Source organism: Argopecten irradians, chromosome 3 (assembly GCF_041381155.1).
Source record: "Argopecten irradians isolate NY chromosome 3, Ai_NY, whole genome shotgun sequence".
Taxonomy (NCBI): Eukaryota; Metazoa; Mollusca; class Bivalvia; order Pectinida; family Pectinidae; genus Argopecten; species Argopecten irradians.
Genome location: NC_091136.1, coordinates 45,548,004 through 45,565,642, shown reverse-complemented (window position 1 = coordinate 45,565,642; position 17,639 = coordinate 45,548,004). Strand labels below are relative to the sequence as shown.

Here is a 17,639-nt window from a genome sequence, read left to right as displayed (position 1 = left end):
CTCCATTTAAACATCGTGTAGCTCACTTGTACTTTAACCGTCACCGCCATGTTCATTTGTTCTTCGGAACGCTTCTCGAGTTTACGCACAAGCACAACATTACATAATTTGCATAATGTATTCACTATATGTAAAGTCGAGAAGCGTTCCGAGAGAAAAATAATGCCGACCGCCGAGTTCATACCCTTGATACTATAATATATAGGCCTAGATGTATACAAGGACGTACTTATATATCCTTGATGTATACTATCGGTTAAAATTTTTCGTGCCAGGTCCCTGTGGTTTACACCATACAATTAAATTAAACATTATAAGCATTTTCACTATTACATATGTATTTCGATGGCTAGACAAATAACAACAACATGAAAAAAATATTTACTGAATGTAATAGGTTTTAACCCCCCTCCCTCCTCCTTTACGTTTCCTATTTATAATATGAACTACATGTAATAAAAAAAATGTTTCTTAATATCCTTCCGATGCTGACGATCGAAGAGAAACGTAATTAAGAAAGCAACAGATTGACAGGAGAAAGATACCAAGGCACGGGATGTGATGAACTTTAAGTAAAGCAGCGAGACAAGAACAGCGATCAGTACAACTTCAGTCGTCAGCATCGGGAGTGATCACAAATACATACACTTCAATAAATTAAGTAATTATATACATTTATTTAAATAAACTCTCTCTTCCTCTCTCTCTCTCTCTCTCTCTCTCTCTCTCTCTCTCTCTCTCTCTCTCTCTCTCTCTCTCTCTCTCTCTCTCTCTCTCTCTCTCTCTCTCTCTCTCTCTCTCTCTCTCTCTCTCTCTCTAAAATCTTGTAAATATGTAAATATGTATATTTTGCCATTTTTGTATTCTTTGTTATAAAATTGATTATAATTCTGTAGGGAGAGGGCTTCATATAAGTTGGAAAACTTGTGCCCAATCCCATTGTATATAAAAATTACACAATAAAATATGTTTAAATCAAAATGAAAAAAAATAATTAAATTCAAGTAATGCCGGTAAATTTACAAAAAAGGCACATTAAAATCAAACTAGATACATTTGTAGATAATGTACTTTCAGGGGTTGTGTGAAGTTGGCTCGACATACATGTACGACATTAGCCATTCAAATTTTTAATGTTGAATGTCGAATGTTGTATATCGAGCGAACTTCACATAACCTAGAGAATTCTTCTTTAGCCTTCTAAATATTTTTTCTATTGTGTTTTTTTTCATTGATCGAATAAAATGTAGATTTAAGTCTAGGGGACACACTACATCCATTACAATGGCACTTCATTAGAGAACACATACTTCGAAACGGTATGACTTAAAAACTCAATTAACCAAAAGATACCGTTATGAATGGGAGGATTCATTAAAAACCACTTTATTATAGTAAGCAGATATTGGTAGATCTTTTAGAATAAAATGACAATGAACTCTATACCGTGTCGATTTTGAGTCGTATCATCGTAGTACTGACCTCGGTAACGAAAAAAATATCGATGCAGGCACATCAGCGATACGAAAACAAACTATAGTACATTTGTATATTTTATAAAAATTTAACGTTTTGAAATATCATTTGTAATTAAAACGTGAAATCGTAGTAGAAATGAGTTTTGAAAAATAATTTGTAAAATGAAACATAAAATATCATCAGTTTTTGTGTATGACAAATCAATGAGAGATTTGAGAGTTACCTCCCTTCCCACGTTAGTTAACTGTATGCAAAGAAGGATAAAGTCAAATGCTGTAAATAAAACCATGTGATTACATTAGGTAAAATAATTGAATTTTCGTAACACAATGACTTTAAAATCACATTTCCAGAAACGTTTTTTTTAGTTAATAAGTGTTAAATTCAAATGGTTTTCCCTTTATACGTAATGCCTTTATATATATATATATACAGAAGGTAAAACGAAAGTGGAAAACCCATGTTGTCTAAGAAGTCCCCGACACCAACACAGGGCATATGCTCTCAGTAGCTACAAATCACAATTATTGTGAATGCCAAGCACCACTGGTACCCAACTGTCACCATGGAAGTCCCTGTGTGGAATCTCTCTGAGGAGTTCAATGATCTGAAGGTGATGATAGAGGTAAGTTAACTCTTGACCTATTTATACCGGTATATCATATAAAGGTGTTACAGGATTATAGTATAACATGTACAGTCGAAGGGAGATAATTTAGTTTTTGTGTATAAAGAGTTATTTTCCCTCACGGTAGATTTGGAACTGAATAGACGTGTTGTTTTGTCACTACTAATTCCAAGATGTTAGAGAAAAGCAAGTTCCCAAAGCCCTCTCACTACACTACATAATTATCATTGCAGTTTCAGTTCATAAATAGAACTTTGTCTATTAGAATTTTGTCAACAATATTAGGGCGAAGGAAAATATTGGTTCGCGGTCACACTTAAATGTAATAACGACAACAAACGACAACACGTTAAATACAAGGAAAAGTTGGTGACAACACTAGATATGTTATTCAGTACATTAAAAAGAATATTTATACTAAGTTTTATGAAGATTGGTGCAAATATGAAGGAATTAGAGCGATTTGAATATTCTGAAATCGGCCGCTGGTCAACGATAGATCGAGTGACAAGAGGTTTGCCGTGACGGTAGACTATAACGACAACACATTGTAACATCGAAAGTGTTTTAAAACCTAACGACAACAGAAGATATGCTATTTGTCATACTCTAATGCATCTATGTACAAAATTTCATTAAGATTGGAATAAAAATGAAGACTTTATACCTGTTTTAATGTTAAGAGATCGGCGACTGGTCAGGTTTACTACCGACAACAGATCGACGACTCACACACGCCTGTACACGCGTGTATACGAGTGCATAGGGTCTCGATACTGTTTGTCTAAGCCATATTGTTGTATAAACATCATTATAGTCGGTGTAGAACTCTCGGCCATACTCAATACACGAATATGTTTCCAGACCCTACGAACGTGGACGTGGTTCTACTCAGGGTCCTTTATATGTTGATGTAATTCACTATTTTATTGACGAGGTGACTTTGACTTTATTCAAGGACGTATATGAGAACTTATAAATCCTTGCTTTATTTAATACGTTTTATTTGAAAGATTAAAGCGAATAGTCGGGCAAGTGACTGTAAAATCGGTAAAAATGGTATTAATATATCCGGTATAATTTCTTATGAATAAGAAAAATAAAACTTTCCGTCAAAATCGCTGTACATGCGAAGAAAATAATAATATCTATGGGAATCCTAAAAGTCCTCCCGACCGGCTATAAGTGCAGTTCAACCTTAACGCATGCGCAACATCCACCACTGTCCGTAGTAAACAAAGCATGGCTACCGTAGTTTTGAACCAAAAGGTTTCCGCCAAAACAACCAACTGACTCACCTAAAATGCGAAAGGAAAGGCAATGGAGCAGCGACAATCCCAACAACTGACTCGGTAAACATTACGACGCATGGAGAGTGTTAATACAACTTGTTATAGTGAAGAGAACAGTTCAAACGAGCACGCGGCTCCGGACCGCTACTGTACGTACCTAGGCCTACTACCCGGTACTCCCTGCTCAGCTGATAGTGAGTGAGTCTTCGTATTTTGATCATTATGTAAATAGTCCCTAGCAGTATTTTTTCATAAATGAGTGGTCACATATGGTCACATGTTTCATACCTGTTCCCCAATCGCGTAAAACGTAACCCTGGGGTAAATAGCGGTTCTTTCGTGGGGCCTCTTTAGGGGTAATGAATGCCCTGTATATGTACAGTTAGAATGTAACCGCTAGTGCATTATCAAGCTAAGATTTGTTTCAATTAATCTATAATATTATGCTACCGGTAAATACATACAGTTCTGATGTATATATTTATAGATTTTTAATTTGTAAATTTTTGTTTTGTACATGTTCTGGTAGTGTTATACACATACATTGTATATAAGATTTACATTGTAGGTTAATTGGTAAAATTGTATTGTATATGTTCTGATATACACATATACATATGTACATGTAGGTTTTAGCTTGTTCTTTAGATATATTTGGAGGACACATACAGTATTATTTCTGGTCATAATAATAAATAGTGTTTGTATATTTATTACAACTGTACCTGGTTCATGTGTATATGACAAACTTTACAGAGTTGAAATGTACTGCAGCCATGTATCATTTATAATTATTCTGAATTTTTGTTGGAACTATAGATAATGAATTTTGTATCTTTTTTGAAACAATATTTGATTCTATCAAATGCATCAGTGACACATTCACAACTTATAAAATGTTTTCTCTAAAATAAAAAAAAAACCTGTAGAATGAACCTACATTTATTCATTTATATATATTTGAAATTGATCATTTCAATTTTTGTCATATTCAACAGATATAAAAAATTGTTGGTTCTTTTTTCAGGCACCATGCATGCATAGTGACATGAATACAGAAAGTTCATCCCTTGGACCTGTATACAAGTGTATGTATACATATACATACAATTAGCATCATATGAAGACTGAAGAATGTTGATATGAGTGCTCTTGAAAGTAAACTTTTCCAATATGGACCTAGAAGATCATGAACAGAACATTTAAACAGTATTAATTTATTAAATGTTCCTTTCAACTGTAATCATTAAATAAAATTATGATGCAATACTTTTTCATTGTTTAACTTTGTAGAAATATTTGTTTATATTAGTCCTCTAGATCCAGTGATTATAATTCTTGCATCCATATGCCGGCCCATTTGTTTGTCAGGGCTTGTGAGATAGCTTTTCAATTACTTTTAAAATATAAGGATTTTTTTTACATATAGCAATATAGATACCATTGTCTTAGGATTTCTAAATTCTACTTTACAAGAGAGTAGACTCAACATATAAATAAAACCATAAAAATAGCAAGTTATCTGAAATGTTACAAATCTTCTTTTCTGAACCAAATTTCACATTTATTGTCTATGTGTAACTTGTACATAGACCATTTATGTATTAATACTGTAGTAACAGTGATTACAAACACATAGACTAAAATGTAGTATGTAGTACTATGTACATCTGTCTTTGATTTGAGTTCTAAACAAAAAAGTGGTACCTATTGGGAAGTTGTGACTTGGGCGGAGGGTGAAATACAGAAGAAATAGCTACACATGGAAAAAAGAAAGATATACAGTACCATATGGATTCAAAGTTGCTCCAAAATCAATGAGACTAAATAACAAAAAAAAAGCCATGTAAACCCCAAATATCCAATGACCAGATCAATGATAAAGCACCATTCCACTTCCAGTTATCTGTAGCTATTTCTTCTATATTTCAACCCCCCACTCAAGTTACAACTTCCCAACCTCATGATTCTTGTCTTTTAGCCCCCCACCCCCCCCCCCCCCACCCCCCCCCCAACACACACATACCTGATTGATTTTCATGTTATTTCAGGTTCCTATTCAGGTATTATTCCTAAAAACAAAAAGGGTATACACACTGTGTACTCTCAAAGGAGGGGAACCACTTCATTCAAAAATGTAATTTACAATTTCATCTTAATTTTGAAATTTTCAATTTAATTATTAATTACTGGACTATTAAAACAGTATAGAACCCCTCGGCTACAGACAAAGTACTGTGGTACACATTTCTCTTAATTAATTACTTTTCTTCAACTCAATCATCTTTTTCTCCAGAGCACAAAAAAAAAGAACAGGAAACAACAGAAAAGGAAAGTAACATACATGTAGGCCTATATGTTTTCTGGAAATATATATGATGTGTTAATTCTCACAGCATAGGCCTACATGAATGTGAAGAATTAAATATTATCAATGTTTGAGAGAATTTCCTAGTTGTAATTCTATAGCAGCTTCATGGAATGTACGTTTACATATATATACATTGTACGATACATATACATCATAAAAGTTTCTTTCCTTCCAGCTGGACATTCATGTCATCTCTCTCCAGAACTCAAATATTGTTTACAAAAAAAAAAAAAAAACAACCAGAGACATAGATAATTAATTAAATCTTTGCAAAAAACTACACGAATAACTGAACACATATATTGTACTTGTAAAATATCTATGTATGAGCTAATTTATTTTCACATCTTTGACAGCTACACGCATGGACGTTCTATGGAACGTTTTCGTGTGGTTTTAAATGGGAAATTATGTTACGATTATTTGTATTTAACCTTCATGATTCGGTTGATGTAAAATACGACGAATGCGATGCTGCAATAATTGCCCCTTGCCGGGGCCCCATCTCTGCATCGGCCGAATATTTGTGTCGATTTCCATGTACAAGATGCTTTTATCGAAAAATTATTACAAAGCATTGTCATTAATGTAAGAATACTTCATTTGCATCAAATGTATCATCTCAAAACAACAATTTGCATACCGCATTAGTGGTTTATCACACGAAACGAAACCGACACGACTGAGAAACACATGTCCATGTTGACATTTCCACGCAGCCTCGTTTTCAAAGAGTTTGGCGAATTTATATTTAGAACTGTGCTAAATTTGCCCGACTATTCACTTTAACTTTTAGTATGTTGAATCCCGTCCTTCGGGCAACCAAGATTTCGCTAGCGTATCGTAAATTTTAATTTCGGGAAGCTTACAAATATTACGTTTATTTAACACTTTTTATTACTGAACTTACATATTTTATTTATTGAATGATTTTTACTGACACATACATACGTGTAATTCATTTGAAAAGTATTAGAAGGTAAACGAATTTAAACTGTTACAACATCTTGAATCCCGTCCTGCGGGCACACGATAGTATACATCAAGATTTCGCAAACATATCGTAAAATTTCCAACTGTTAATTTCGCAAACGTATCGTTTAAAGTCTAACTGTTTAGGAGAAACACAACCCGTAAATGTCTTGAATCCCGTCCTGCGGGCACAAAAGATTTCGCTAGGACATTTTTTTCTGTTTAGCCGGACTGTGCGATTCTGTTCGATTTCCACGCACACGTTTTCGCGTACCCGTTTTTTCACGATGGCTGCAGTTTTTGGAATAGTTAGCATTCCATTCGTAGAAGATATAAGTTCCTTTTTCTGCTTCACAAGTTTCAAAAACTAATTTGAGTAATTTGATTTCTGAAATTATGGCTATACCAAACCCTCCCGAGGTTATCATACATAAATATAGGTAGTATCTTTTATAGATACAAACCGCGTGGTATGTCGGCGAGGGCGTACAACAATTTAGTTGAAAATATCAACTCCACTTTAGCCTCTGTTTATGAGCAGCACCCCATGCCAATATCCATTTTTGGTGACTGCGGGAATTGAGGCGACTAGGCAGAGGGGATTTCGTGGATGGCGTACACCTGACAAGGAAGAACACTCTGAAGTACGCCAGACAGTCGCCTCAATCCCCGCAGTGACCAAAAATGAACGATCTCGTAACATTAAAACAGGTTTAAACAATTCCATTAGTCCCCTGTAAAAACGGTCCTTTTCAGGGCCACCACAAACTGCCCTTTTCAGGGCAAACGGTTCCTTACGGGGCCACATATTTCTCAAAAAGAACCTATGCTCTCCGAAAATATAGGCAAATATTTTATACAAAAATGTACAATAAAAAAATAAAATAAACATATGAACATACTATAGTGCATTTATTAAGATAACATATGGGAAGTATATGTAAATAACCATATGTTTACATAACAATAAATACAATCGCGAACTGTAATCACACGGATAATATATATACACACGTGTGTGCTCTTCAGTATTAGGCCTATGTATACTGTATGTATACCATTGGTCTACTGAGAATTTCAATGATCATTACTCACTCAAATCTTCATCAATATACATTACACTTGACATGAATTACTTTCTTTACTTTTTTTGTCGACACCAAAAAGAACTTGTATTGTAAGATAGTGCACGTGTATTCTGTTTTATCCTGTAACTTTTCCATTATACATACAGAAGATGGTATTCAAAACGAAAGCAAATTGCCTGTTATTTACACGATTTCGCTCAAAGCGAATGCTTCTTTGATGATCAAGAAAAGATGCATTCACTAAACCGAATGAGTGTGTGCAAAGGTACTCCTTTTTACTACTGTGGGAAATATGTAAGCGACGTCATTCCGGTGATTGTGACGTCACTGTTTGGCTGGGCTGACTGCCGTTTCATTCACTCCTACTAAAAGTGATGTCACTGGAATGTTCATGATCAAGTCATCAAATTTAGAAATTGAATAAAACGAAAGAAATCAAGATATCGTAATATTTTCCTATTGCAACTATTACAGGAAATTTTTATTATCTGGTATCGAGTTCTGTGCCCGACTAATGTCGATATTAGAGCTGAAAATGCATTGTTTCTTGATATTGTTCCGCTTCTTTTGTAGACTTTAAATTCGTAAAATGAACTTAATCCGCGAAGGGCGTCAGAACGCTTGTTTCCTACGGGAATAAACACCGTAGTGATAAAGACCTTCCAAGTATGACAAAAGTGTATATTTGCATCAGGGAAATAGGGACACAAAAAGTCGATTTTCTCCACAAAAAAAATCGTTCTGATTTCAGAACAATTGAAATTATGAAGATACCTCTTACAATATTTTTTAATATAATTTTAGGCAAAGCCTATCTGAGAGCGCAGCAGTTGATCCATTCTTTCGTTTGTTGTTTTTTAAAATGTGTAACTAAATAGAAATATGCCAGGTAGATCTAAATAAAGGATTTCCAACGGCGAAAGAGTAATCTCCCCTGACCCATCAGTCTTATCGATATTGACATGTATTTTGTTTTTATTGCTTATTGTGTGTAGACTAACTGTACTGCTAGAAACCATATATAGAATTATCAATCATTAATAATAGCTTTGCTGAATTACTGGCATTGAGTTTATGACAAGAAAAACAATATTGAACATAGGATATACTTCTACTTTCACTTTCTGCAAAAATACGTGACTGCGGCTACAAATTATATCTCAAGGTCATTCTCCGTTGTCAGGCGGAAAATTCCGAAGCAACTGCTCACGTAAAACGGCTTTTAAGTTAATATTCAGGACAAAATGTAATTGTTAGATTCAGGTAAGAATAAATTGGAAGGTTAATCTTTCACTAATGTTTTCATTTTGAAATTTTCCAAGCGTTACTTGTTTGTAATCACGCGAGAGTGTGATTTTGTAATCACGAGAGTGTGACTTTGGATACTGTCTTGCGCGATGCTACGATGCTGGATGTTGTGTTGACTTCCTGTTTCCGGTTTTTGAGAAAGTTTTCCAACTCTACATATATTGGATGATTTACATAGAATAACGTTACTGAGACACCTCTATCACAAGAGTTCGCTTCGCGAACGGGCCTTTGGCCCGTTCGCTGCGCTCTCTATTATTATTATTATATATAATGTAAGTTAATTATTCTTATTATTTCCACGAAACACTTTTTCTCACGAACGGAACAAGGTACGACGCTCAAATTTGGACACGTTATGTACGTACATGAGTGCTTGAAACGTACGTTCGCTTTTGTACGATAACGTTCAAGGTCAAGGTCACAGACGTAAAAAACTACTCATAACTTCATAACTGTACGCTGTACATCGTCCACGTTTAGTTATTCAGACAGATCCTGACATTGCGCGTGATTTTCTCATGCCATGTTATCAGAGATTATGTCAAGGTCAAGAGTAACAACGGGGTCAAGCAATGGTCAAAAAAGGAATTTGTCACAGAAAAGTTTTGAAGGGCGCATATGACAGAGCATGCTCTCATGTACATAAGATGACCAATTTCAAGGTCATATGATTCAAAATGGCGGAGACATAGGACATTAAAAATGGAAATTTTAGTTTTTATTTGTCCTTGCGCGAGATGTTTCAGCGCCTTTAAACCTGTATGTACAGTCTTGATTTTTCGTACTTGTGTCACTTTTGTTTTCAAAAATTATGAATTTCAAGGGGTTATATTGAAAAATGTCGGAAATATAGCTCTCCAAATATGGCAATTTGTTCCAGTTCCTTATTTTTTTCCGTAATTTGTGAGCTCGTAGGGCCTTTACCATTTAATGTAGGGTGTTGATTTTTTGCAAATGTAAACTTTGGCATTTTGTCTGTACAGGGTTTTAATTTCAAAGTCATAAATTTGCAAATGGTGGAAATATAGCCCTCCGAATATGGCCTTTCGTTCATTTTTTAACGCAAGTTTCGCCGTTATTTATGAATTTTCAAACAGAAATGTTTTGAATTGGATGTTAAAGAGCATGCTCTCAGAAACATATAATGACCAATGTCAAGGGCATATGATTCAAAATGGCGGAGATAAAATTTTTATTTTTTATTTGTCCTTGCGGCAGTTGTTTCAGCGCCTTTAAACCTGTATGTACAGTGTTGATTTTTCGTACCTATGTTGTATGAACGTTTGTCTTCAAAATAATTGTACATAGACCACAGTGTTAAAGTTTATTAAAGTTTTGTGATGTATTATTAAAACAAAGAAATATTAGTTGGCTATTGTGTTCTATAATCAAAGTCTAGGTTCTCATATAAAAGATAGAAAAAAAGTTTGGATCCTTCAGCTCAAACACCAACCAGGGTAGCCTTATTGAAACCAGGCGCATTTTGCACTTAAACAATCCTGAAATTTTAATGTTTTTACCTATTCATTATTTTGAACCTAAATCTCAATCTGAATTTCCAAATTCATATCATGGTTATCAAGGAATAATTACCTGTCAGAAAACATTATTACTTTTGAAATTCATATTTAGTCAGCCAATCAGCGACCGGGTTAAAATCACAAGGGCCGTTTCGAAGGTCTTTTTTTCATTTACCTGGTTGTTACCTATACCCAACTTGAATACTTTAATCAAACAAACAAACATTTCGAAGGTATACACAAGGGCCGTTTCGAAGGTCTTTTTTTCATTTAGCTGGTTGTTACCTATACCCAACTTGAATACTTTAATCAAACAAACAAGCATTTCGAAGGTATACACAAGGGCCGTTTCGAAGGTCTTTTTTTTTCATTTAGCTGGTTGTTACCTATACCCAACTTGAATACTTTAATCAAACAAACAAGCATTTCGAAGGTATACACAAGGGCCGTTTCGAAGGTCTTTTTTTTTCATTTAGCTGGTTGTTACCTATACCCAACTTGAATACTTTAATCAAAAAACAAACATTTCGAAGGTATACACAAGGGCCGTTTCGAAGGTCTTTTTTTCATTTAGCTGGTTGTTACCTATACCCAACATGAATACTTTAATCAAACAAACAAACAAACAAATAAGGTAATGCACAAACCCAATAACTGACAGGTTTAAAACCTTTTATGTGTGGGGCAGCGCTGTCACATGTGACACCGGATGATTAAAATACCCGGCAGTTTTGAAACCAACCAAACAAATTCACGTCAAAATTCTTTACAAATGATACATCTTCATGTATTGCTCGACTCACAAATTGACCATTAACTGATGTACCCTGAATATATCCAATCAGCAGGCTCCGATATATTCACCTACCTATGAAATGTTTGTGCCCAAAAGGGGATTCCCCTAAATCTGTTTTTCGGTTGGACCAGACTACTTTCGTAAGAAACGCTTTCTGATTAATATTGAGTGAGATCGTCCGTTCGTTCAAGCAATCGTCTGTTCGGTAACATTACTTATATCATTACATAGGTAGAAATCCCGAGTTTTGATCGCGATCAAATCTAGTTTTTTAATTTATTTTGTTCTTCTAGAGTATGAAAAGGGAAGGGAAGAGCAATGTCGCTGGTGTGGAAAAGGCCATCAATTCCTTAGACAACGTTTTACACTGGTGCGAAAAATGGAAGCGAAACATTCTCCTTGGTTTGTGCCCAAAGTGTAGGAATAAGAATGAAAGACATAATTTGGAAACATATGTAGACGGAATTCCGACTGTAAAGGGGTTACAGCTAATTATTGAAGTCAAAGAAGACGTGTTCAAAAAAAACTATGACGAGATGAAAGACAAAGAATTGAAATTAAAATCAAAAATTACTCACCTGAAAGAGGAAAATGAATTATTCCAGAGAAAATTGGCAGCACTTGGTCAAGACCATACCCAAACACTCGAAAACGTCAAAAAACTGAAGTCTGAAAATGAACAATTGCAATCCAAATTGTCACAAGCTATTTTTGGCTGTCATGATTCACTAGACATTCAGGGGGATATAAAAGTGCGCTCAGCACAGTGGAAAACTACGGAAGAAAACATGACTGCGCAAATTGCCGACCTAACTGATCAACTTGCTCAGGAAAAGTTAAACAAACGAGATGATTTGTTTCGGAAACAGATAGAGTTGAGTATGTAAGATTGAATTTACTGATTGTAACAATACGATATTATCAATAGGACTAATTCTAACTGCGTAATATACCCACCTGAACTAGACTATGTGATAGCAAAACTAGAGGTTTTGTGTGCGACAAAAAATGAGAGATAGTTTGGTCCTTTGATGTAAATCAACAAAATCGAATAGCGGTACATTATCTGGCTTAGAAGTTGATCTCACAAACTTTGTGATGTGTTGGCTTGTGATTAAACAGTTTTTGTCTCCTGAACTGCCTTCAGTTTTCTTCAGTTTTACTATGACATTGTCCAGGATGAATATTACAATAGTAATAGTGACCTCTGGAATATCGAGGACGATTTGTATTAGGGATAGCGATGTTCCTCTGAATCATCTGAATATTGTTTCAAAATTAAATATTAAAAAAAAATAATAAAAATAAAAAAAAACATTTCCCATGCACCATACTTTTGAGACAAAGAACCTTAACTTAACATTTAACATAAGACATGTTTTATTCATGCAGCTGCAAAAGATGAGGAATTATATCAGGTCAAGATGGAGCTAGCTGATGAAAAGTCGAGCAAACTTGAAAACAAAAAATTACTGGATCAGATCAAAACGTTGCAAAGCGATATGAGTAGGTATTTACATAATCAATCGAATTGTTTCTTTCATTTCACTTGTAGACAGTGATTTTGTTTTAATACCAATCAAACAATTACAAAAAAGAAGTAAATCAAATCAAATCGACTATATTTTATTATTTTTATTACAGATTCAAAAGATGAAGAATTTCGTCAACTTTGTATGGAACTTGAGGAAGCAAAACAACAAAAGAAAAGGGATATAGGTAGGAATATATGCTGACGATTATTCTGCTATCATTGAACTATAACAAATTAGACATTAGTATACATTAAGGATTGTGGATTGAAACTTTCAAAAGAAACACTCCGTGATTTCACAACAAACTATAAAATTCAAACGACATTCATTGATTGGATCCAACGAGAAATGCTAGCAACATACATTTTCCCAATTATAACGTATTGGGATGTTTTCTTTTCAACCATTTAGTTCTGGGTATACGCAGCGAACGCAGTGGAATGGGTAAGACTATGGTGGAGATGGTGACCCGTGAACTGACTGAACAGCTGAAGAACACACTGGATCGGCAGGACATACGTCTAACCGTGACTCCGTGCCAGACGTCGGCAGATATCCCGAGAGGGATGATGGCCGTGTTGTGTCTGGATATGTCCAGGGTAGGCACAAACATTAAAGACGCACTCACAGGCATCAAAGGTCTGTATCATCGGTGTTTTTTAATCAGTAAAATGTGTGAAATTCCAGATCTGTATTATCACCGTTTGATAAAGGATCCCTTTATCAACATCCCAGTAGGTGTGATGTTCTGGTGACCAATCAAGTCGCTACTTCCAGAATCTTGGAAGTAAGGCTTAGGGGACGAACTAGTTTGCAAGAATTGTCAGAATCATTTTCATGTAGTCATCTCGCCCAAACAACACAACATAACCAAATGTATATGTGGGGTGGGATGAAATCTTGTTTTCAGTTGATGTAGCTCAGCGGGGATGAAGTTCAGGGGGGGGGGGGGGGGTGGGCACAAAAGTCACCAGAACGTGACCCCTGATGGGATGTTGTCATATCCTCTATGAAACAAAGTGAGAATATTAAACGCTCTGTATTTTAATCAGATTGTGTTGAAATATTAATTAAGGGTTTTGACCCTGTTTAAGCTAAGGATATTTTGTATGCTTATACATGAATATCAACTTGAACACATCTTAATGTTATTACTGGTGAGTCGCAAGTTGGTGTGTTGTTTGTTAATTATTTGCAAAATACATTGCAGTTTATAAAGTCTACATGGTTCGGAACATATATCTGTCACCAAATAACTATAACACAATCGCCTATAGTAGGTACAAGGAGATCTTGTTTGTGCTGACTCTATTTTACAAAATATCGCGTTCTTTTTTATCTTTTCGTGCAAATGACGATATATTGGTATACAAAACACGTGTTTAAACAGGGTTCTAGATAGCATATAACTTACACATGACATTGTAGAACACATTTGGAGAAATGAGGGGTTAATGGTAGTGGATGTAGACATCGGCTCTGATAAGCTATGTAATTGTAAATAAAATACAACGCATAACGATGAGAAAAGTTAAAAAACGATAAGGGACATGAAACTTAAGTTATCCCCTTGACGTTATCCCCTTGACTTTAAAGATGCTTCACCGCTGACAGAGCATAAATGATATTCATCATTTGAACAATAATTGGTGTTTAATCTTGTATATACATGCCTAATTAACACAAAAATAATGTAACATAATTTATCACGCCTTTGGTGCATGCGCAATCAGTACTTCATTCCATATAGGATGTAGTGCCATGGAACTTTTCCGGGATGCAATTAATTATTTTTCATATTTTTAACTTGAAGTAAAATTAAAGTAAGTAACTTTTGTAACTGAAGAAAAATACTAAATCGTCTGTTCCTATTTTTAATAGTGAAAAAATACCATTTGTCAGCGGTGGATCATCTTTAACCAATACATATACACTTGTAAATTTAATAAATTAATGTTCATAGTAACCGTGTAGTGTTTTCTTTTAATACACGTATGGACATTTATCCTGATCATATTAACGATTGCGACTAAACCATTTTTTGTCACTGTGCTTGTTAATGATTGTGTCACAGAGTACACTTTTCTCTGTCTTAACTTTTTGTTATCATGAAGATGTATTCTGTAAATTTCTCAAACCATTTTTTAACCTTTACATGAAATCAATCCAGTTTTTGTAATGACATTTTATACACACCAAATGCCAATTCAATTAAACTACTTTTGTTAGTTATATTATGTAAACTTTTACTACTTTTGTTAGTTATATTATGTAAACTTTTACTACTTTTGTTAATTATATTATATAAACTTTTACTACTTTTGTTAATTATATTAAATAAACTTTTAGTACGTTAATTATATTATATAAACTTTTACTACTTTTGTTAGTAATATTATATAAACTTTTAGTACTTTTGTTAGTTATATTATATAAACTTTTACTACTTTTGTTAGTAATATTATATTAACTTTTACTACTTTTGTTACAGCCAATAGAGATGTGTTTGTGATCGTGTTTCATCACACCAATAAGGAGAATCTGTCGTCATTGACTCCAACAAGCCTCCGAATCACCGGAAGTGAGTTACGGCAGCTGGGCGCCATCATTGATATGGTGTTCAGTAGCGAAGGCGGAATATACAGGTGTGACATAAATAACACAGCAGTGGAAAATATAGCTAAACTGATTTCAAGATACTTCTGAATTTTAGGTGTGAGTGAGTTAGGTGGTTATGTACTACAGTCACGTAAATATTGTCAAAAGTGTGAAAAGTGAATATGTACATTTATCAACTGACTGGTGTTTTTCCTGTTTTTGTATTGACCAATACCATTCTTAGAATTCTCCATCAAATGCAATATTAACCTCTAAATCAACACCGAAAAGCACGCCCGGTTACTAAACTTAGTCCAGATTCCGTCCCTCAAGTCCAGTTATCTTTATCAAAAATAGATCGAGGGAATCTCCTATTAGATGTGACGTCGTATTGTATTTGGCGTTGAGTCATACCCAAATATATCTAGAGAGACTTTCCAAATGCCATGACATGAAGACAATATATTGTGACGTTACTGCAACATATGATAGAGGGCAATAAGTTCACTGCGACCAACAATTATCAACTGCAAACTTTAACAGAAAAAATACAAGAATGCCAGACAGGCAGCTGATCCAGTGGTTCCACCTTCCGATTATATCAGCCGCACATACTAAAACAAAAAGAAATAAGCAAGACGATTTTGGATATTTTTATATATGAATTTGAATAAAATATTCTTGGAAAAATATTACAATTTTAGGTAAGTCGTTTTGAAGGTTGTTACTATTTAAAATGTCGTATAATAAAACAATTATTGGTGGGGGTTTTCATGTGTATACGATGATTTAGAAAATCAAGCAATTCCTAAGGTTGATAACGCACCGTATCCACCTGAACATAGGTCGATAATTGTATGATATAAATTCTGTATGTCATCTTTAAAAGAATAAAATATGTTTTCTTGCCACGTAAATGAAACTCATAAAAAAGAGGAAGACTAGTTTTAGAACGGCTCCTTAATATGTAATAGACTAGTCCTAAAACTCATTTCGTCGTGACCACGTTGTAATTGAGATTACGATAAATCATTATAGGAGTACATTGTTTACATGATATATTAAGCAGCTACCTCCGAATAATAAGCATTCCCAGTGTAAAAGTATTTGTCTGATTATTACTTATTTTGGCCTTTTATTTCGGATTATCAATATACTAGCTTTATACCGTTTTTCCTCATTCTGATTATTACTGATTTTTGTTTTTAATTTAGTCTGTGTACCAAGCATTTTGTAATTATGTACACGTTGGTACAAATGTATAGCGTATTTGATACAACGACGACTTGATCACGATTTATTCCTGTATTCTGATAACAGAAATACTATGCATTGTGAAGTAGTTATGATATGTTGTACTTAAAATATCACTATAACGATATTTATCCAAGTATGTGAAGACGCATTCGTCGTTTTCGTAGTTGATGTTCTACTGAAATCAACGAAATTTGGTTTACACTTCATTAGGCCGCTATCCCATAGACTAATAGTGGAGTTTTCTATAGTATTTTTGAAGCTTAAAACCACGAAAGAAAGTTTCCACAAACATTTATGTTATACAGTACATCGGTGTTTTCGCCATTAGTTGTTTTTGTTGATGGTAACATGTGATAGAGACTGCTGGTGGACTATATAGTCCATGTAGTTTGTTGTAATCGTCTTGTAACATTTTACCTGTTTTGAACAGAGACATATAAAGCTGACAAAGCAAGATAAAATTGTTTCGTGTTGAGTTAGAAATTATGTTAATGGTTTGCATATGACTTGTGCTATTTGTCATAGTTAGGGATTTCCATTTACGGATGGAAATCCCTTTTGTTATTGTTCTGTTTTTAGGGATTTCCATTTACGTATGGAAATCCCTATTGTTATTGTTATGTTTTTTCTTATTATTTTTCTTTTTTTTCTTATTTCCACAAATCTTGTTAGCAGGATATCTCACTAACGGACTAAGGTACGACGCTCAACTTTGGACACGTTATGAACGTACATAAGATCTTGAAATGTACGTTCGATTATTTACAAAAATGTTCAAGGTCAAGGTCACAG

At 34.4% G+C, this 17,639-nt stretch overlaps 1 protein-coding gene and 1 long non-coding RNA gene across 2 annotated transcripts; both read left to right on the top strand.

Moving 5' to 3' along the window:
• Positions 1-1,931: 1,931 nt before the first annotated feature.
• Positions 1,932-17,311, top strand: LOC138318766 (uncharacterized). The gene is made up of 6 exons (XM_069261449.1): positions 1,932-2,104; positions 11,751-12,336; positions 12,850-12,963; positions 13,102-13,176; positions 13,404-13,631; positions 15,484-17,311. Exons 1-6 carry the CDS (start codon positions 2,045-2,047, stop codon positions 15,696-15,698), a joined length of 1,278 nt encoding a protein of 425 aa, XP_069117550.1. The 5' UTR covers positions 1,932-2,044; the 3' UTR covers positions 15,699-17,311.
• On the top strand, positions 3,085-4,671 carry LOC138318765 (uncharacterized). The gene is made up of 2 exons (XR_011207917.1): positions 3,085-3,597; positions 4,427-4,671. It is a non-coding gene; the product is annotated as an uncharacterized lncRNA (long non-coding RNA).
• Positions 17,312-17,639: the final 328 nt, after the last annotated feature.

Excerpts from the sequence above, each read along its gene's own strand:
- LOC138318766 (XM_069261449.1), top strand. The coding sequence starts at position 2,045 with ATGGAAGTCCCTGTGTGGAATCTCTCTGAGGAGTTCAATGATCTGAAG. Across the intron at positions 2,105-11,750 it reads ATCTGAAGGTGATGATAGAG|AGTATGAAAAGGGAAGGGAA; the intron begins GTAAGTTAACTC and ends TTGTTCTTCTAG. Across the intron at positions 12,964-13,101 it reads AACGTTGCAAAGCGATATGA|ATTCAAAAGATGAAGAATTT; the intron begins GTAGGTATTTAC and ends TTTTTATTACAG.